The 21,882-nt window shown below is 46.1% G+C and overlaps 1 protein-coding gene and 1 long non-coding RNA gene across 2 annotated transcripts in view; one reads left to right on the top strand and one right to left on the bottom strand.

Annotated features, from left to right (window-relative positions):
• The window catches only part of NUDT14 (nudix hydrolase 14), a 61,588-nt gene extending 41,649 nt beyond the window's left edge, over positions 1-19,939 (bottom strand). The window contains exon 1 of the mRNA XM_080991456.1: positions 19,550-19,939. Within this exon, the coding sequence (XP_080847582.1) occupies positions 19,550-19,885 (336 nt within the window). The 5' untranslated portion in view covers positions 19,886-19,939. The remainder of the gene's footprint in view (positions 1-19,549) is intronic.
• The window catches only part of LOC308470368, a 72,739-nt gene continuing 70,515 nt past the window's right edge, over positions 19,659-21,882 (top strand). Inside the window, exon 1 of the long non-coding RNA XR_013982395.1 lies at positions 19,659-19,746. This is a non-coding gene — a long non-coding RNA (uncharacterized lncRNA). The remainder of the gene's footprint in view (positions 19,747-21,882) is intronic.

Genomic DNA, 21,882 nt, shown 5'->3' with positions numbered 1-21,882 from the left:
TGGGAAGAGGGAGGTCAAGAGGCAGAGATGAATCAGGCTGGGTAAGTGTCACGGGGGTCTCCCCCTCCTGCTGGGACAAGCTCCCCTCCCCCATGTCTCCCAGAATCAGAAGAGGGCTGAAATGGGTATAGCAGTGGCAGGCTGCATGCAGGTGCAGTCTCTGATTGCCTGAAAAAAGACTGAAGAGGAGGGGCCTTAGATGGCTGTGGGGAGTTGGGGATTTTCAGTCTCGGCAACTGATTCAGGGAGTAAGACCTGCCGGGGATGGGCAGCTGTGCTCATTAGGCCTGAAACTCAGCCAAGTCTGGGAAGATCATGTTTTTGTTAATGAAGAGTTAGTGCCAACTTTGAGCAGTGTGTGATTTACTGCTGGCTTGCTCTGTGACAGTAGCCTCCACCGATGCAAAACGTAGCCCCTCATTAGGAAGTGCTCGACTTTTCAGGATTTGCAAAGTAAACAACAGGCTTGTTTATTTCTCTTACTGCAACCAGTTTGTGCATTTGAACATTTAAATGTGATGTAATCAAGTGGATCCATGTTTTGCATGCATGTTCTCTCCCCCCCCCCCCCGCGCGCAAATAGTTAAAACAACGGAAAGCCTCCGGCAGCATCTCTTTCGTAGTAACTCATCTCCAAAGGCCTGTTTAAATAAACATGTTTCCACCTCTCTGTTACCCCCAAGCAATGCTAAACTGGTTGGCCTACTTAGGGAGAGGGTGCCATGACATGGATGCCACAACCGAGAAGGCCCTGCTCCAAAAGACTGCAAATTACTACGCCCCACTACCACTGACCGGCATAAACTCAGAAAAAGATCTTGCCATTAGATCTTTAAAGGAAAGGGACGTAGGTGGCGCTGTGGGTTAAACCACAGAGCCTAGGAGTTGCCGATCAGAAGGTCGGCAGTTCGAATCCCTGCGATGGGGTGAGCTCCCTTGGCTGGGTTCCTGCTCCTGCCCACCTAGCAGTTCGAAAGCACGTCAAAGTGCAAGTAGATAAATAGGTACCGCTCCGGCGGGAAGATAAACGGCATTTCCGTGCGCTGCTCTGGTTCACCAGAAGCGGCTTAGTCATGCTGGCCCCATGACCCGGAAGTTGTATGCTGGCTCCCTCGGCCAATAAAGCGAGATGAGTGCCGCAACCCCAGAGTCGGTCACGACCGGACCTAATGGTCAGGGGTCCCTTTACCTTTATGAAGGTGCGCCCTCTATGGCAATCAGGTTTTTAGTTAAAGGAATCAGAGTTGGAAGGGACCCTGAGGATCATCTAACCTAACCCCTTGCAATGCAGCAATATGGAGCTGTTCCATATGGGGAATCAAACCTGCAACCTTGGTGTTATGAGACCAGGCAGTAACAAACTGAGCTATCTACATTTGAAAATGATCTGCAACACATACTGTCTCCAAGCTCAGTAGCAAAACACTTGCTTTTCATTCAGCTGGGCCCAGATTCGACCCCTGGCATTTCCAGTTAAAAACCTCTCCAGTAGGGAGGCTGGGAAAGCTTTGACTACTATCAGCGCAGACAGGCTCCCCATTCTGGACTGGATGAACTGGATGGGTCTGACTCAGTATAAGGCAGACAACCTTTCTCCTTAAGCCAAGCTGTGCTAGCCGCACAAAAACAAGAGGAAGATGCTTAACCATCATTCTCGACATGAACCATCTCCTTGTCTGCTGCACTTTTCGCTCGCACTTTGTTTATCCATTTTCCATTTTAGCTTAATGGAAATTGATTTCACATCCATGTAGTTTGCAAGAAAAGATGACGGGAGATTTCATAATTTGGGGTTGTTGGATTGGGTTTTTTTTTTTTTGCCAGCTGCATTATTAATGCCAGCTACTGTCATGTGAAGTCAATAGCTAACATCTCCAGTGACTATGGCAATGCCCTGGCACGCTCTTTACCTCTAGGTCAATCTGAACTTGGCGCGATTCGTTCGTGTGCATTTCCATTTGCATGCCTCCACCCCTGCATTGTTTCAATTAGCCCTGTTTTAGGGCATCACTTTGAGCGCGGCCTTCGTGTAAACAGAATTAACGAGGAAGAGAAAACAAGGCTTCGCCTTCCGTGCCAATCACCGCTTAAAACCAGGAGGGGATTTTGAAAGGAAGCACACAAGTCTATTCTCCATGCGATATTGTGAAATCGGAATTATCAACATAAATTGTACATCGCAAAACAGAGGCAGCACGTTTGGGCTTGCACAGATTTCTACGGAACAAACTGAACTGAGCTCCTTTCTACGCCCCGTTGCAAGAAGAATGGCATTCCAACACCCCCTGAAGCGGGCGAAAAATATGGCTCCCCTTTCAAAAGACGTTTCCCAAACCTATGGAGAGGAAGTCTGGTGTGGCAGACACAGCACTAGACTTGGCCCTGAGCTCAAACATCTGCCTACCTCTCTTGACAACCTTGCCTGTCCACCTAATCTAAACTTCTTGGGGTTTCTATGAGGGCAATATGGGATAATCCCCATATAATACCACCCTGAGCTCCTTGGAGGAAGAGTGGGATGCGAATGTGATCAGTAAACAGATGACTGTTGGTACTGAATAATTGGATGAGACTGTTATCTTCAGCTGTGATACTGCGCTTCCCAGTGTCCATTGGGAGCTCTGAGGTGTTTGAGGACAACCCCAAACTTCAGGGGGGATGGATGAAATCAGGCTGCTATAAGAAAAACCCCACTCACCTCTGCATCTAGCTCTCTCCTCCACGGAGTTGGTAAGCATCATGGCCGGCTCTACCATTGGGCAAGGTGAGGCAGCCAGCCTCAGTAAACAGATTTCAGGCTGCCGTTATTATTTTCACTTGCTGTTGTATTAATGTTATACCACCAAAGAGGGTTTAATTGGTATTTTCTGCTTCAGGCACCAAGAATGAATCCTGTTTGTATCTCAGCTGTAAGTTGGCTACCTTGAACTAAAGACATTTAAATCAACCAGTCCAGGGACGAGTAGAAACTATCTCCCCCCGCCCTCCCAAGAATGGTACACAATCCAAAAGTCGCACTGTAATTTTTACAAACCGTATCCATTTTAGTCTTCAAAGCGAGGGTTATATTTTGGCAGGAGACTGTAATGAAACTGCATCCAGATGGTGATGGCAGTATAGTTTTACTGTTCAAAAGGTGTCGTTTTTACCCATTAGGAGGCAAAACAAACATTTGAGAAGTGCATTCACTTCTTCAGCTGTTCATGTGATACAGGGGGCCAGGCCACTATGTTTATTTCAAACCCATCAGCTCCGAGGACAGGTAAGCTAAAATCTGCAAAATTTCCCTTTATTTTTAAGACAGCATCGCGAGGTGGATTTGTAGGCACAAACTGACACAGCTTTTACTCCTAGGATTTATAAACCCTTGATTTACTTTGTGATGAGGCAACCAATGCCGCCAAATTTTAAATAGATGAGTTATTTCTGCCAGCATGTGGAAATGGAGAGAAAGTTTCAGGCTTGGGCCAGGGAGTTCAAATCCCCGACCCAGCCACAAAGCTAAACGAGTGGCCTTTGAGCCAGTCACGATCTCTGAGTTAACCTTCCTTATGGGATTGCTGTGAAGATAAAACAGAAAGGAAGGAAACCAAGTATACCATCTTAAGCGCCTTAGAAGGAAGCCACAGAATGCCTCTATACAGTGGTACCTCGGGTTACATACGTTTCAGGTTACATACGCTTCAGGTTACAGACTCCGCTAACCCAGAAATAGTACCTCGGGTTAAGAACTTTGCTTCAGGATGAGAACAGAAATCGTGCTCCGGCGGTATGGCGGGAGCAGGAAGCCCCATTAGCTAAACTGGTGCTTCAGGTTAAGAACAGTTTCAGGTTAAGAACGGACCTCCGGAACGAATTAAGTACTTAACCTGAGGTACCACTGTATATTGCTTTGTCATCCAAAGCAATCGCATTCTGCCTATAAAGCCCACTCTTTTCCTCAAGCAAGCAGACAGTAGTATGCTGAACTTGATACCTGAAAGGGGGGAGGATATGTCGCCGGCACTAGGAAAGCTGATAGGTTCAGGGGTCAAAGCTACGGCTTTTCCTGCTACCTTCAGTTTACTGCTAGGTCAGCAACTGCATTTAAGGTTATAACCTGGGATGCAGATGTGAGGCAACTGGAACTGGCACAAATTGATTCCGGGCGGGGGGGGGGGAGCAACTTGGCGCTTCAGTAAAAGAAAGAGCTGAAAGGTGGATGTTATACCACTTAGTGTTATATGGCTCATTTTTAAATAAGGGATGATAAAAATAAAAATAAAAAATATTATTTATACCCCACGCATCTGGCTGGGTTTCCCCAGCCACTTTGTGCGGCTCTCAAGAGAATATTAAAAACACGATAAAACATCAGACGTTAGAAACTTCCCTAAACAGGGCTGCCTTCAGCTGTCTTCTAAAAGTCAGATAGTTGTTTACTTCCTTGAAATCAGATGGGAGGGCTTTCCACAGGGCGGGCGCCACTACCGAGAAGGCCCTCTGCCTGTTTCCCTGTAACTTTGCTTCTCGCAGTGAGGGAACCAGCAGAAGACTCTCGGAGGAGGACCTCAGTGTCTGGGCTGAACGATGGGGGTGGAGACGCTCCTTCAGGTATACAGGACCGAGGCCATTTAGGGCTTTAAAGGTCAACACCAACACTTTGAATTGTGCTTGGAAACGTCCTGGGAGCCAATGTAGGTCTTACAGGACCGGTGTTATATGGTCTCGGCGGCCACTCCCAGTCACCAGTCTTGCCGTTGCATTCTGGATTAGTTGTAGTTTCCGGGCCACCTTCAAAGGTAGCCCCACGTAGAGCGCATTGCAGATAGGGAGCTGCCTTACACAGAGTGAGAATACTAGGTCCACCTAGCTGAGTGCCGTTTACACTGGCTGGTAGCGGCTCTCTGAGGTTTCTGAAGGGGAATTCAGCCACGGATCTTCCGCAGATGCTCTACCATTGAGCTACGGCCCTTTCCCCAATAATTAATTTGCTTAAAAAATAATAAAAAAGACAGGCCCCAGCTATGCATTCTGGGAACAGTCCAACACTTCCTACATGCCGCACAATGAAGATTGAATGATGCTCATAAAATAATTGTGTGAGGTTGCAGGTAAACTAGGGTGCACTGAGCTGGGTCCCCTACTTCTATTTCCCAAGGGAAAATCTTCCAGCAATAGCCAGCTTTCTACCGAAACATCCACAGTCAATCCTGGCCCAACCCTTCCCTCTATGAAAAGGGGAAAGCAAGCAGCGATGTGACCGTAGTGCGGAGAAAGAGACCTTAAAATAAACACCATTTAGCCATGTTTACTACACTGGTGCGTCAAAGCACTCTGTGCAATTCACAACTCAAAATAATGGCTAAGAGAGTTGATATTTTATAGGGAAGGCAGAGGAAAATGTGCAAGTAGAAGCTCTATACTAACTCCCCCAGTGGAACCTGGGGGAATTGAAGAATATGCAACCAACCTCTCCACTAAAACCTGAAGACAGAAACTGCCAGGGTCAGATCATTATTCCTCTGTAGCAACCTCCCAAGCCTTCTTGCTTTTTTAAAAAGAGAAAAAGGAACCACCAGAATGAGAAGCACTAATATAGAGCATTTAGCAGGTGAGGATTTTCACTTTTATGGGAGTTGTAACTATAATGCCTTATTTAAAATATTTCCGTATTTTAAAACAGAATCACAAAAGTCTTTTTAACAAGCTATCCTCTCATTGGTATGTTTCACTTTGAAAGCAACAACCGTTTTAGTAGCTCAGCCTCCTCAAAGTTCCAGAGAAGCCATTTTCCGCTCACTTGCTTTGAAAGTCATTAAAATAACTTGATGAAGAGCAACAGCGGGGGGTTAATGGAAGGCAAGGCTTACACACAATCTTTAGATTTCCCCCGAAGACTTTCTCACAGGACCTTCTTACAAAAATCACAAGGACCTTTCACCTCCCTCCAGTCCCCTGCAAAAATCAATACAAAATGGACAGATGCTACCAAGCCCCAGATTTTAAATTATGTCTTACATAACATAGCGAGCGGCCCTCTCCCTCTCCCCAATGGTGAACCTGCAAAACATATGCTTAAAAGGATGGCGAGTTTCTGTGTTTCTGTGTGCATGTGTTAAATTTGGAGTAGACAGGATGCTATGAAAGAGGACAACAATAGTTCACGGGGTAAACTTTCATTACCTATTGGTGATAAATAGAGTGTCTGGGCGAAGGACAAGACTACTTCTGCACTGAGAGCCAGTTCACACATGCCCATCACTTAAGGGCCAGGTAAGAATTTAAGAGCAACACTGTTAGATCACTCTAAAATGGTCCATTTAGTGCAGCATCCTGTTTCGCCGCAGCAGCTAACTAGATATGGCTGGAATTGGGATGGCAGATTTCCCCAGGCCACACACCCCTGCCAGTCAGTTGATATCACTGGGTGACATCACCTGATGCGTAGGGTTGAATCCTGCTGGGTGCAGCTTCACCAGGGTGCTGCCTGCAGGCAGGGGTAGGCAACTTAAGGCCCGTGGGCCGGATGCGGCCCAATCATCTTCTCAATCCGGCCCACGGATGGTCTGGTAATCAGCGTGTTTTTACATGAGAAGAATGTGTCCTTTTATTTAAAATGCATCTCTGGGTTTTTTGTTGGGCATAGGAATTCGTTCATATTTTTCTTTCCAAAATATAGTCCGGACCACCACATGGTCTGAGGGACGGTGGACCAGCCCACGGCTGAAAAAGTTTGCTGACCCCTGCCTGCAGGGGACGCACTGCTGAAGCTGACCCCAACCTGCAGATGAACTTTGACAGGTGGGCAGGACTTCCCACCTATCAGTTGCCTGACACCAGGTGACTGACAGGGGTATAGCCCCACCCACCAGTCAAAGCTGGCCTGACGGGTGAGGTGGAGATAAATATCCGAAACAAAAAAGATCCTAACCCTGAGATATGAGAAGTTCACAAGCAGAGTGCGAAGGTGCTGATAACACCAATATGCAGCTGCATTGCAAGGGTTGGACTAGATGATCCTCAGGGTCCCTTCCAACTCTGCACTTCGATGATTATATGATCCCTACCCCCCAACAACTTGTATTTAGAAGGATAACATTTCTTCTGATTAATTTTATCATGGCTAACAGCTGTTAAGAAGACCTGTCATCCGTGATTTGCAGGGAAGAACGAATGTTCCATCACATATTAAATGTCATGTGAGTTCAGTCTCAAACACCATCATTTTTCAGACCTAGATCTCGACACCTGAGGAAGAACGGGGTGGTAGAGTGCTGGGGTGGTAGAATGACCCGTATCACTTTAGAATGTAAGGAGTTTTGCATGTGCCTCACAGTTTTGAATGCTTCCTGATGTTAGGAGATCCCTGCCAATAAAACACCAGCACAGCAGATCTCCAGGGCTTGATGAGCTGCATCCAAGTGTACCAAAGGAGCTTGCGGATGTAATTTCAGAGCCTTTGTCTATTATCTTTGAGAATTCTTGGAGAACAGGTGATGTCTCTACATTTAGCTGTTGAGGAGCCGTGCAGTGTGCATGCCAGTCTGAACCACCCCAAAGAGCAACACGGAAGGAGGAACTATCCTTGGTGGTTCCTCTCATCACTTCAGTGACGTGCAAGAAAAAGCCCCATTTGAGATGGCAACTCCGCTTTCAATTCTTAAAAGGAACAGAATTGCTAGATCTAGCCAGTCCATTGGTAAAGCATATGTATTGATACAGTCATACCTCGGGTTAAAAACGCTTCGGGTTAAATCTTTTCAGGTTGCGTCCCGGAGCGACCCGGAAGTACCGGAAAGGGTTACTTCCGGGTTTCGCCGCTTGCACATGTGCAGACGCTCAAAATGATGTCACACGCATGCGCAGAAGCGGTGAATCGCGACCCGCGCACACGCGGGTTGCGTTCTGCTCAGGTTGCGAATGGGGCTCTGGAACGGATCCCGTTCACAACCAGAGGTACCACTGTATTTGCATTTTCCAGCATTGCTTAAATGAGGTATAGGTTTCTTTCCAGTCACCTGTACGCTTAAGGGTACCAGGTGGTCAACAGGCCAGGGCTGCTGCACCTTTAACAGTTGTGCAGAAGATAGAATTTCAGTAGGTGCACTGCAAACTACACCTCCTGAAATTCCCTCTTCTACGCTTTTATTAAAGATACAGGAGCCCTGCTCTTTCTCTCTCATGCATCTGGTCTAAGGTTCTCAGACATCCCCGTTTCCCAGGGACAGTCCCCGGATTTACAAATCAGTCCCCATACAAAATCCATTGAAGTTGAAAAGTGTCCCCGGATTCATTGGGGGGAAAATCTTTTAACCTTAATCTGGTCACCCAATGTAGATTCCGTTTATGCTGTGCTTCTGTCACATCACCGCTCCAAAAACTCTCTTCTCCAAACTCTGGCTTTACCTGTTGAGGGACAGGGTGCCACCCATTGGCCATCTTGCACTGAGCCTATCATCATCATCATCATCATCATCATCATCATCTCCATCTCTACACTGCCCTTCATTTGAGCATCACAGGGCAGCTTACAATATAAAAACACAAAAATGCATGACACAATAACAAACAAGAACACCACATCCCAGGCCATGGATTGTTTAATCAATCGTCCAGGGTTGTCCCACACAATGGGGCATCAGAGTGACCACTCTCAGCCCTGCCTTTTGGGGGGCTCCACACCCTAACGTGGAGGCAGCCGCAGTTGGGAAAGGCAGCCATGGGAGGAGGGGTGTGCCTGAATTCAGGCGGCAGCTGGTTACATAGGAGGGAAAGCAATGATTCTTCAACATCAACTTCGTTGGACTGGTCATGTTGTTCGGATACCTGATTATCGTATTCCAAAGCAACTACTCTACTCCAAACTCAAGAATGGAAAGCAAAATACTGGTAGACAACAAAAGAGGTTTAAAGATGTTCTCAAAGCAAATCTAAAAAAATGTAGTATAAACACTGACAACTGGGAAACAATGGCCTGAGAGCGCTCCAATTGGAGAACAGCCTTAACCAAAGGTGTCATGGACTTTGAAGAAGGAAAAACTCAGGGTGAAAAGAAAAGAAGAAAGAAGAAGAAGGTGGCAGCTGGTGACATAGGGGAGAAAAATAAGCTTTTTCAAAAAGCAAAGTCTCCCCCAGTCTTAACTGGAATGAGTTTCAGTTTGTTGGCTTCAAGTTACAAGAAAGATATTCTGACTAAACATCAGGAAGAACTTTGACGGAAAGAGCTGTTCAACAGTGGAACCCTTAGGAGGTTGTAGAGCAGGTTTCCTCAAACTCGGCTCTCCAGATGTTTTGAGACTACAATTCCCATCATCCTTTGACCACTGGTCCTACTAGCTAGGGATCATGGGAGTTGTAGGCCAAAAACATATGGAGGGCCAAGTTTGAGGAAGTCTGTTGTAGAGTCTTCTTCCTTAGAGGTTTTAAAGCAGAGGTTGGATGGCCATGTATGCTTTAGATGAGATTCCTGAATTGCAGGGGGTTGGATTAGAAAACCCTTTGGGTCCCTGCCAACTCTACAATTATATAATTCTAATCTCCCTTAATGGCTCACCATGGGAAGATAGCTTGGCTTGATTAAATTCCAACACTTGCCTGATCCAGAGACGAGAGGGGTCTGGTACCCACAAACTCACAGCAATATTTTCCCTATGCTAATTGCGACAGATAGCCCAGCTCATTGGAAGGCAAGTATGCACCTGAATCAGACAGACTCACTTTGCAACAGAGGTAAAGGGGCTTGTCTTCCACCTGGAGTTGGTAAGCGCATTCAGACTTAGGGGTTTTCCACCCAGCCCCACCTAGGCTCGAAGCTGCTCACAACAAATAAACAAAGTCCACAAAACAGGGCAAGACACCAGGCAGATTAGAAGCCATCAATAGAAACATTATTCAACAACTGCATCTGAAAGCCTTCCTTGAAAGCTGGGTTTTGCAGCCCCTCCTGAAGGCTAGCAAGAGCATGCTCCAGCAGACATCTTCTGGCAGACTATCCCACAACCCTGGGGCAGTGACTGAGAATGCCTTGCTTCTTGCGCTGCTTGTCTCTACCTCCCGCAATGATGGCAAACAAAGCAGAAAACTTGAGGGCATTCTTGATTTGAGGGGAGAGGCCATATGGGAAGAGGAAGCCTCAAAGATGTGGCGGTCCCAGACACTAAAAGGTTGAAAGCAGTAGCTGGGCCAGAAGCTATTTGTGATGTGTGCTTGTTTATTTTTTTTTAATTTTTTAAATATATTAATGGTATAACCAACAGGACAGAGTAGTCCAGAAATTCAAGAAAAGAAAAAACACACCAACAATCGAGTATGGACAGGTATAAGTTGAGGAGACAAAAGGGATAAAAATATTGAAAGAAACTTGTACAAAAGAGGCAATGCTGCAGTGTTCTAAGATAAGACATAAACAATGGGTCAAAAACTTGTATAATTAAAAGCAGCACCAGATGCTATCATATTTGGACGGCGTTCATCATCTGTGTGACTACGTCGCTAAATAAGCTTTTAAAAAAACACCAGATAGCCGCAAAGTCCCATCTGAGAACCCAGGCTTGGTGGGCTAGTTTCTCTGATGTCGCTATAAATAAGACTTTTAGAAACCAATTCATAATAGAGAGAGCATAGAAGCACCCTTCCAGCGCTTGTTTATTTTTGGTGTTGCTTGGAAGCCATTTTAAGGTAAGTTTAACAAATACAGTGGTACCTCGGGTTACAGATGCTTCAGGTTACAGACTCCGCTAACCCAGAAATAGTACCTCGGGTTAAGAACTTTGCTTCAGGAAGAGAACAGAAATCGTGCAGCAGTGGTGCGACGGCGGCAGGAGGCCCCATTAGCTAAAGTGGTGCTTCAGGTTAAGAACAGTTTCAGGTTAAGAATGGACCTCCAGAACAAATTAAGTTCTTAACACGAGGTAAGATAAAGGTAAAGGGACCCCTGATCATTACGTCCAGTTGTGGCCATCACTGGGGTTGCGGTGCTCACCTCTCTTTATTGGCTGAGGGAGCCGGCGTACAGCTTCCGGGTCATGTGGCCAGCACGACTAAGCTGCTTCTGGCGAACCAGAGCAGCGCACGGAAATGCCGTTTACCTTCCCGCCAGAGTGGTACCTATTTATCTACTTACAGTTTGACTTGCTTTCAAACTGCTAGGTTGGCAGGAGCTGGGACCGAACAACGGGAGCTCACCCCGTCACGGGAATTCAAACCGCCGACCTTCTGATCGGCAAGTCCTGGGCTCTGTGGTTTAACCCACAGCGCCACCCGCGTCCCTTTAACCCGAGGTACCACTGTAATAAAATAGTAACAATATTCCAAGAGAGTGGTTTCACCTTATCTTTGTTAGCACGCAAAGGGCACTGTGCCATAGAGTCTAAAGAAGGGTGCAAGCAAGCAGACTTGACTTTTGTTTTCATAAGACAACCATTCCCAGTTCCGCAGAATCCTGGAACAGCTCTGGGGGAAGAGAGTTCCCAAGCATTAAGTTGATTGTGCCTCTGGCAGTTGTTGGCAGTCAAGGGTGTTGCACTCACATCCAGTGTTTGAAATTCCCCAGGCGCCAAGTGCGTTTTGCTACTGGCACATGGCCAATGGCACCCATGTGGAGATTCCTGGGCTCCAGGCTGGCAACCACGGTTTAAAAACCTCTGCCTTAGTCCATTTCCGTTTCCACTGTTTGGGTTTCCCCTTCTTGCGTACTGGGACAAGTGAATGGTTTCTGAGAGCAAGCTACAGTTAAACAATATAGTTGAGATCAGAGTCGTAGAATCAGTCTAACCCACTGGCAAATAGACATTCCATTGTGGTGACCGTAACCTAGGTTTAAGCTTATATATCAGAGTTTCTCACACCGCTCATGTCCGGCTTGCAGGCTTCTCACAGACATCTCATCTTGCGCTGTAATGGACTACATAGACCACTATTCTGATTCAGCAGGCTCTTCTGGTGTTGGTTTGGTTTTTAATTCATTTACACTCCTCCTTTCTGCCATGGAACTCAAGGCAGAACACATACTGTCTCCAGCCTGCCAGCCATGCACTAACCAGACCTAAAATTCATTTCACAAAGCTGATGCATCAAGACCTGGGATATGGGCTGAGGATCTAGCCCACTCTGATATCTTGGAAGATAAGGCATTTATATATCTCTGCCTCTCCATCCACACACCCCATAGTGTATAATGTTCTTGTTAAGCACTTTAGACATGTGTAAGAAACTGAAAGAAAAGCTATAAACCATGAATAGGCAAACTTGGCCCTCCAGATGTTTTCGGACTACAACTTCCATCTTCCCTAGCTAACAGGACCAGTGGTCAGGGATGATGGGGGTTGTAGTCTCAAGACATCTGGAGGGCCAAGTTTGCCTATGCCTGCTATAAACTAATGAGCAGAAAACTCTTTTGTGTTGTTTTTTCAAATCAAGATGAATCAGAAGCAGCAGATGAATATCACACCACTGTGTTATGTTTATTTGAGCATGCACAGAAGCCACTATAAGGTCCGCAGCCCTCCAAGAGGGTTTTCATGCCTTTAAGCATTGCTTAGAAGGGAACATACACTAAATGAAACTGCTCCTTTGGCAACAACACCATGATAGCAAAGAAAAAAGGAAAAATCTGCCTCCTGGGCATCACTTAAACCAGGAGGTGGAAATCTCAAATAGATTAATTGAGCAAGTTTTAAGCTGTTTTAAGATGTTATCTGCTGTTTTCTTGTTTTGTGTTATTTTAGACTGTACACTGCTGTTGTTTCAGTATAATGCGTAAACCTGCAAACAAGCACAGCCTACAACTGATGAAAACCCACCAATCTTCCCTACCCATCTTTGGTTATTGCTTCCTGATAAAAACACTCTTAGCAGTATAAGGATTTCACTGATAATAATGCAATTAAACAAGCAAGCATCGGTGTCATTTATTTCCGTGCAGCAGTGTGCATCACAAATGCTACCCATAATTATACCGAGCAGATTCAAGGAAAGGACATCACTCACCTTGCGGAGTTTGGTCCTTCTTTTGCCTGTAATGTATTCATCACCACTCATCACATCTGTCCCTGCAAATCCTATTTCCTGTTCTATTCATGAGGTGCAGCAACCTGGAGCTTTAGAGATTGCCGCCACACTTTTCCCATGGCCTTCTCACCTCTCCTCTCCCTGAGCAAGTACCCCATTCCCATTGTTTATCATCTGTTCTCCCCTGCTGGAAACTGCTGTCAGATGTTCACTTATCCCTAATCTCGCTTGCTGCCTTTGATATTCTTTCTAATCCAACAACCTGTCAACTGGGGCATCGGCCCATGTCCAGGCCAGCTGCTCTGTCCCAGGCTCCAAGATTCTCTCCCAGACTCCATCTGAAATGGTTTTAGGGGATTCTGACCCAGCGAGGAAAACGTGAGGCAAATAATTAATGTCATCTCTATCTGCGCTCATGACTTTGGTGTGCCATTAAGCGCCCCGCCAATGAAGGAAAGTAACTTTTTAAAAGTTGCTTTAAACTCGGGCGTTAATGTATTAATGAAACCCTGGTCAATGTTTAAGGTACATGATTGAGGACAAGCAAGGTCTTGAGGAAGGCAGTGAGAAGATGCTTTTTAATTGAAAAGCAAATCTGCATATAAGCCTCCCAATTTGGACAGAACTTTCTTGCACACCTGCAGCTTTAAGGCAGAACTATAGAGCAATTGTTCAGCAGCGAACTTTCCTCATGCTGAGTGTAAAATATGAACATTAAACATGAGCAGGTGGTTAAGATGCATTGCTACCCCACTGCAAAAACTCAGTGTCCCCCCGCTTGTCAGGCAAGGTTGTTGATTCCCACCGCCCTCTTTACAGACCTTTTTTCCAGTGCGTTTTTAAAGCTCTGTGGCAGGTGAAGCTTTTCCTGGCATGGAGACCAGATGGTGGGAACAGTTTCATCTGTTGAAACTGCACAGGAGAAAAGCCAGTAAAAGTAAAATAGAAATGGGGAATTTCCACCTGGGATAAAGCACAAAATTAAGGCTACCGCTTCCCAGAGCCTGGGGGAACTTGTCTATTTTTAAAAGTTCTTAGGAACCATCAAAACTCTGTCATGGTGGCTGATACCCTCGCACCTGATGAAATTTCCTCCTTCTCTGTGATCCTTGAAAGTACAGGGACTGGATCTTTGCAAACTGCAACTCTTCTTAGAAAATATGCCTTCCTTCAGATTTCTCAGGGTGGGAATGCTAACTTCTATGACAGTTAACCTTCTCTGTAAAGATTTTGAGCAGATTGCTTGCTGTTTCTTAAGAAGCACCAAAAAGCCTCTGCTAAGATGATACACCCTATTTGCACTCAGTATCTGACTATTTTTATTTTTATTTTTTTAGTATAATCCTAACTCCACCAATTTAGAGAGTTCTTTTTTTAAAAGAAAAGTGCACAAATTGCATTGTATGTCTCAGATACGGCTCAACTGCTTTCATTTTGTACAGGAATTCAAAGGAAAATTAAACAAGGAGGGTTTGAGAGTGCGTAGAGATGTACGCAAAAATATTCATATGTCAGATAACTGAAATTAACGTCCGGCAGGTCCAGACCCTGAGAAGGCAACATTTTTTCAGGTGCGTCTGCTCCCATAAGGGTGTTGCAATGAAGAAAAAGGCATTGACTCTTAAAGGTACAGGATCCCAATTTAGGGCCTGGAGCTGATGACTTTAAATTAAAGAATGGATCATTTCCTTTCTAAAGAGCAAATATTGATGACGCTGGGACATGCACACACACACAGAGAGAGGGATAACATTAGATTAGCTTAAGATAATAACATACTCATAGATTAGCACTCCAAATAACTTTTCATTAATTTTAATCCTTGCGCTAATTTACAATGCACACCAATACACTGATTTATTTTGTGTTTTATAGCAAAGCATAAACTCTGAATTCAGGAGAACTTTACATATGAAGCTGCCCTATGCTAAGACAAACCACTGGCTCAGAATTGCGTTTGGCTAGTAGCAGCTCCCAGGTCTTGAAGCAGGACCTTTCATAGATCCTTCAAACTGGAGAGGCCAGGAAATGAGCCTGGGACTTTCTGCAAGAAGGAGCCAAGGCCCCCTCCCTTAAAATATCTGTATATCTCAGCTTCTCCATTTCACATCCAGTGTACCCCTGCTGCTATTTTTTGTAGCCATATAGACATGATGTTATTTTAAGCCTTAGCTTCCAAGAGATATTGATGATGCTTACGAGAAGCATCTGAAAGAGGGTTCTTGATTAGATTCATCTTTGGTCTATTCTTCCGATGTTCTTAAAGGAAAATGGGGGGGGGGGCATATTGTGCTTTTACTACCTTTTAAAAGTGTCTAAGTATTACAACAAAGGGACGCGGGTGTACACAGAGCCTAGGACTTGCCGATCAGAAGGTGGGCGGTTTGAATCCCCACAACGGGGTGAGCTCCCGTTGCTCGGTCCCTGCTCCTGCCCACCTAGCAATTTGAAAGCACGTCAAAGTGCAAGTAGATAAATAGGTACCACTCCGGCGGGAAGGTAAACAGCGTTTCCGTGCGCTGCTCTGGTTCGCCAGAAGCAGCTTAGTCATGCTGGCCACATGACCCGGAAGCTGTACACCGGCTCCCTCGGCCAATAAAGCGAGATGAGCGCCGCAACCCCAGAGTCGGTCACAACTGGACCTAATGGTCACGGGTCCCTTTACCTTTACTTTATTACAACAGCTTGACAAAAATCAGCTGCGAAGCAGCACTACATGACCACTATTCACCATTGAATAGTCAACTCTAAACCATGAGATCCACCTGTTCCTTTTTCCTCCTCCTGGCAGATCCCCAAAGCACGGAGAACCGTACTTCCTATAAGTATTTGAAAGAGACCGAAATATCAAGCCTGCCCCATGCCTAAGGCTAGTAATATAAATGTGCAGTCCAATCCTATGCTTGTATTCTTGGAAACGCCTACAAGTGAGTTCAGTGGGGATTGTTCGCTAGTAAGACTGCAGCCTAAAAAAAATGTATGTTAAAATGTTCAGTTATTCTCCACTGGAAGCTAATGAGGAATAATGACAATTGACAGCTCGGCTCATTCAAATACACCAGCAGAGAAGATCTCATCATCAGCCTAGCAAATTGAGAACATTTGAATTTCCAGAAATATGAGGAAAACTTCGTCAACACTATTTTAAACCCAGACTGTATTAGTAAAAAGGGAGATTCTGTTAAAATGTCTTAACTGTTCATCAGTTCAGAAGAAGGGAACATTTAATAAGTGACAATATATTATTAAATCCATTTAAGCTGGTGGCCACCACCAGTGTTAACCCGGCACTGTGCTTGTATTTTCCCATTTGCAAGAACACTGACCCTGCAGCAAGGTGTTTTATATTGAAATTGCAATAGCTGTGAAAACTGTGCAAGACATTTAAGAGCACTGTTAGCCATCGATCTTCCACGTACTGGGACAGTAGACCTCTGAGTCATAGACTCACAGGACTGTAGAGTTGGAAAGGGACCGTGAGAGTCATCCAGTCCAACCCTCTGCAATGCAGGAATCTGAACACAAAATGCTGAGATGATGCCTTGCTTTGTGGGCTTCCCAGAGGCATCAAGCTGATTCTGTCCTCTTTCTGGATAGTAACGCTTGTCTTTAAAATAAGTATAATAAATTGCCTGGCGTGCTCAGGTCCACGGGGTCACGAAGAGTAGGACACGACTAAACAACAACAAATAATTAACTGTTTGAGCATAATTAATTAACTAAATTATTGAAATGTTAATTGATTATAATGATATTCATAATTTAGCACCATGCTCCCATGTGCAATTCCGCAATGGAGTGAGATAATTATTTATTTATAAAGGGGATGTCTAATTGGAAAGAAGGTGTACTTGCCAGTGAAGAACACATTCATTGATGAATGAGACTTCTTTTTTGTATCTAAATAGTGTCTACCTATTTATTTATAGTCTGCGTGTTAGTGAAGGTCTTTTGAAATGCCTCTTGATTTGATCAACTTCCCCAGCCCCAGCAACACATTTTCCCAATCACTATGCAGATTTTTAAAAATAACAAATAAAAAAATGCCCCCATCTATCATGGTTGTAAAACTAGGGTTGTCATATCATATGTCCTGACATAGTGGGCATTCAGGCCCCTTAAGCAGCGTCCAGGTGAAAATCGCTGAAATGTCTTTGAAAATCTGGACCTATGGCAACCCATGTTGGTAGCAGATTTTGGCGATTTTCATGTAAAGCAGCTCAAAAACTCCTTTTCCATTCTTGTTGAGATTTCTCAAAAAAACAAAACACAACTCATCAACTTTGGGCAAAACAAAACAAAACAAAAAGGCATGTCAGAATTCTGGGAAGTCTAGTTTCTTAAAGCTGCTGAGAGTTGTTAGGCAACCCCTACTCTCACAGAGCCATAATTTTCAGAATGATTTAACAGATAATCCCACTTCCCAGAGAACTCTAAACCTGTAGCTCTGTAAAGGTCTTCCTAATAATTATTATTAGTGTTGACAGACTACAGCTCCCAGAATTCTTTGGGGCAAGCCACAACTGTTTAAAGTGGTATGATGCGTTTTTTTGGGGGGGTTGCTGCTCTTGGTGTTTTGTTTTTATATTTTAGATTCAAGAATCTGTTCAGCAGCCTCAGCTTTTGCAGCTGGAGTCAATCCAAGCTCTGCCCTCCCAGGCTAGGTGGAAAAGGTCTCTAAGGAGAGAGCCCGTCTTCTGGGACTTGCAGCCAAGAGGCTGCAACCATTGGAGGGTGGAATGGAATGGGACAGTGGTGGCAATTGTGGAGCAGAGTTGGTTAGACCTGTAGTAGAGAAACAGCATTATAATCCCCGTTGTTGCAGCTGTAGCAAAGTTTCAAAAGAAAAAGAAAAGAAATGAGAACATTTGAAACCACATGTTTACGTCTATTTTTAAAATAAATCAGTTTAATGAAAAAAAAAAAATAAAAAAAAAATAAAGTGGTATGATGCACTTTTAAATGCATAGTGCAGATGGGGCCATAATAGTCAGAATTTCACTCTCCCCATCTAGGGTAGTTGCCAGAAACGAATGCAGCAAAGGCAGACGGAAAATTCCAGCTGGGCCATTCTTGCTAGGAGTGTGCGTTGTGCTTGATGACACAATGCTGCCTGAGCACAGATGGCTGCATCTGTTGTGTGTGTAGCAGAGGAGTCACTGCTTGCCTTTTTAGTTCAAGGCGCTCCTCAGGCTCCAGCAGCTGTGGGGCGGAGGATACAGCTCCCCACCAGCATTGCTGGGCACCCATAAGCAGGAAATCTGATGGAAAGGTGTGCTCAGGGCATGGAAGCTCACAGCACACTTGGGCAGTCTCAGAATGGGAGGCATTTCCTTTCCAAAAATAAAATCACTTGGTGCACAATATCACTAGCTATTTGGTAGAGACACGAAACAGGGCCTTTTCGGTGGTGGCTGCTCCCAAACTCCTTCGCTGGAGAAGATAGACCAGCTCCCTCCATGTTGATCTTCTGCAGGCAGGTGAAGACCTTCTTGTTTCAACAAGCTTTTGGGAACTGATGGCCACCTGTCATGTATGAATGAGATGAGATTCCCACATTGCAGGGGGTTGGACTAAATGACCCTCAAGATCCCATCCAACTCTATGACTCTATGATTATATTTCTGCTTTTAATTAAACGGCTGGTGCTCTGCTCCTTTTCTTGTAATTATTGGTATGGTTTTAACAGATTATATATATGTATATGGTTTTAATTTGATCAGTGCTTGGCTTTTCCCCTATTCTTTTAGCCATTCTTATTTTTATCTGCAAGCCGCCCAGAGTACCGTCAGGGGAACATAAACATACAATAATTTTTAAAGCAAATAAGGTGCCGCCTCCCCCCCTTTTTGCAGGTACAGAACTCTGCACATGCCCAGAGCTACTCAGCGGATTTGATTTATTCTATTTCTGCACCGCTTTTCTTTCAAATGAACCCCAAACCATAAACAACAAAAACAAGCAGCGTAAATCATACGGGGGGGGGGGGGGGGATCAAACCCCAACAAATCATCCGCGAAACCGCTACAACCTATAGAACACAGTTAACAAAGCAAAAATAAATAAATAAAGAGCTGAACATCGCAATTAAAGCCAAAGTCCGATTACACGATTTGCACATCCGAGTTTATAATCTATATAAAACAATACCTTGGGGGGGGGGGTATGGGGAGGAGGGAGCTGCTGCCCCTCTCTTTCGGCAACCAGGAACCCCCTCAGCCACGAAAAAGCCCACGTCCTCTGCCCATGTGCAAAGTGCTTACCTCTCCCCCCCCCCATCACTTCTACATGAACCTCAGGAACCTTATGGGGCAGGGGGTGGGGGGAAACAACTGTGTAACCCCCGCCAGGCTTGAGCCCCAGCGGGGGTGGGAGAGAGAGAGGGGGGGGCAAAGGAGGCGGCAAGGCGCCCCCTCACGCCGGAGCCTCCATTTCCGAAGCGCCGGGCTTGCGTCGGAGGCGGCGGCCGGCGAGGCCTAGTCGCGGCGGAAAGAAAGCGGCGGCGGCGGCGGCGGCGCTTCCTCCACGCTGGGCCGCAGACCCTCCTCACCGGGCTTACCTGGCGGTAGCGGAGGCGAAAAGGCCTCAAGTACTGAGAGTGGTCGCAGGGCCCCACCGCTAAGTCCTCGATGGATTCCATGGGGGGCGAGGAGGACGAAGAGGAGGAGGAGGAGGAGGAGGAGGAGGAAGCAGCGCCTTCGCCTCGGAGATGCAGCCCGAGAGGGGAGCGAGGAGGAGGGAGAGAGAGGAGAGAGGGTGAGCTGCCTCTCTCATATATATTTCTATGCCGGAGGTGTTCTGACTGGAATATGCACCTGTGGCTGCGTGTACATGAGACTTTTAAATCACGCACACAGCTTCTCCCTCTTCTCCCCCCCCCCCGACCCGAAATCATGGAAACTACGGTTCCTTCACACAGAGAGAAAACTACAGTTCCCAGCACCCTGAACAAACTGCACACGGAATCGCAGAAAGAGATCGGCGTGCTTGGCATATAGCAAGCCCCCTTTTTCTCCGGGAGGCTTCCTCCCAGCTGAGTTATTTGCAGCTTGAGACAGAGCATAAAACGCTCCTCTAGGTAACCTTTGTGAAATAATAATAATAATAACATTAACAATAATAATAATTTATTATTTATACCCAAGCCACTCTGGGCGGCTCTCAGCAAAATATAATAAGCACACCATATTAGTTCCATGCTGCAGATTTGAGGCAAGTAGGCGAGCCTCAGAACATCTAGCGAGCATATCACAGGCGAAGCTTGACAGGTACCATATATGTGTGTGTGTGTGTGTGTGTGTGTACAGTCATACCTTGGGTTACAGACGCTTTGGGTTGTGTGATTTCGGGTTGCGCACCGCACCGCACCCGGAAGTACCAGAATGGGTTACTTCCGGGTTTCAGCGCTTGCGCATGCGCAGAATCGCTAAATCGCGCTTTGCGCAGAGGTGCTGAATCGCGACCTGCGCATGCGCAGATGCGGTGCTGCGGGTGGCAAATGCAGCAGGTTGCGAACGTGCTTCCCACGCGGATCACGTTCGCAACCCGAGCACCCACTGTATGTGTGTGTGTGTGTGTGTGTGTGTGTGTATATATATATATATATATATATACAGTCATACCTCTTGTTACGTTTGCTTCAGGTTAAAGTTTTTCAGGTTGCGTCCTGCGGTGACCCGGAAGTACCGGAAAGGGTTACTTGCGGGTTTCGCCACTTGCGCATGCACAGACTCTCAAAATGACGTCACGCACATGCACAGAAGCGGCGAATCGTGACCCACAGACACGCAGACGCCAGTTGCGTTCTGCTCATGTTGCGAACGGGGCTCCAGAACGGAACCCGTTCGCAACCAGAGGTACCACTGTATATATATATATCTGTGTGTGTGTGTGTGTGTGTGTGTGTGTATAGTATTTTTATTAAAGATTTTCTTGGTTTACAAAGCATGTGCAATATATATTGCAGGTACCATATATTGACAGATACCATACAGGTTATTTGTTTGTCTGTAGCCTACTGCAGAGGCTTTCAACCTTTTTTGGGTCCACGGCTCCCTTAACCAACTACCTTCTGTCTGCGGCACCCCTGTGGGGCTCAGGAGCCCAGTTAGGTCACCCATTGCTTGCAGCCCCTCACCCCTTTTCAAACACCCTCCCTTGAGGAGAGTTCCCTCAGTCTCTTCTCTTCTCCCCTGTCCTTGGGAGTCCTCTGGGCAGCCGCTGCTGCTGCCGCCCCTGGTCTCTGAACTGCCCCCCACCCCACCCCAAAGAGAGGTGCCTCCTCACACTGCCCCACAGGGGCCTGGGAAGCACCCCTGGCCATCCCCAGAGGCAACATTCACCTGCTGAGCTTGTAGCCAGGGCTGCTGCAACAAACAGCTGTGCAAGACTTTGGGAGGCAGAGATGCAAGAGGGCATTAGAGGAGGTAGGGAAGGAAAGAGGGACAGAGGCCAGGGTTGCCCACAGCATCCCTGACCATCATTCAAGGCACCCCAGGGTGCTACGGCACACTGGTTGAATACCACTGCCCTACTGTGTTTGAGATAGAAATGTGTACAGTCATACCTCATGTTACATCTGCTTCATGTTATGTTCTTTCAGGTTATGTCTCGTGGCAACCTGGAAGTACCAGAAAGGGTTACTTCCGGGTTTCGCTGCTCGCGCATGCACAGAAGCACAAAATGACGTCACGTGCATGTGCAGAAATGGCGAATCGCAATCCGTGCGTGCGCAGGCACGCTGCTGTGGGTTGCGCTCTTTTCATGTTGCGAAAGGTGCTCCAGAACGGATGCCGTTCACATCCTGAAGCGAACGCAACCTGCGTCTGTGCGGGTCACGATTTGCCGCTTCCTCGCATGCGCGTGACTTCATTTTGAGCATCTGCACATGTG

The sequence above is a fragment of the Podarcis pityusensis genome, assembly GCF_964106645.2.
Source record: "Podarcis pityusensis genome assembly, chromosome: 1".
In the NCBI taxonomy this organism is placed as follows: Eukaryota; Metazoa; Chordata; class Lepidosauria; order Squamata; family Lacertidae; genus Podarcis; species Podarcis pityusensis.
The sequence above is the reverse complement of the archived record's forward strand: the minus strand, read 5'-3'. Positions and strand labels throughout refer to the sequence as shown.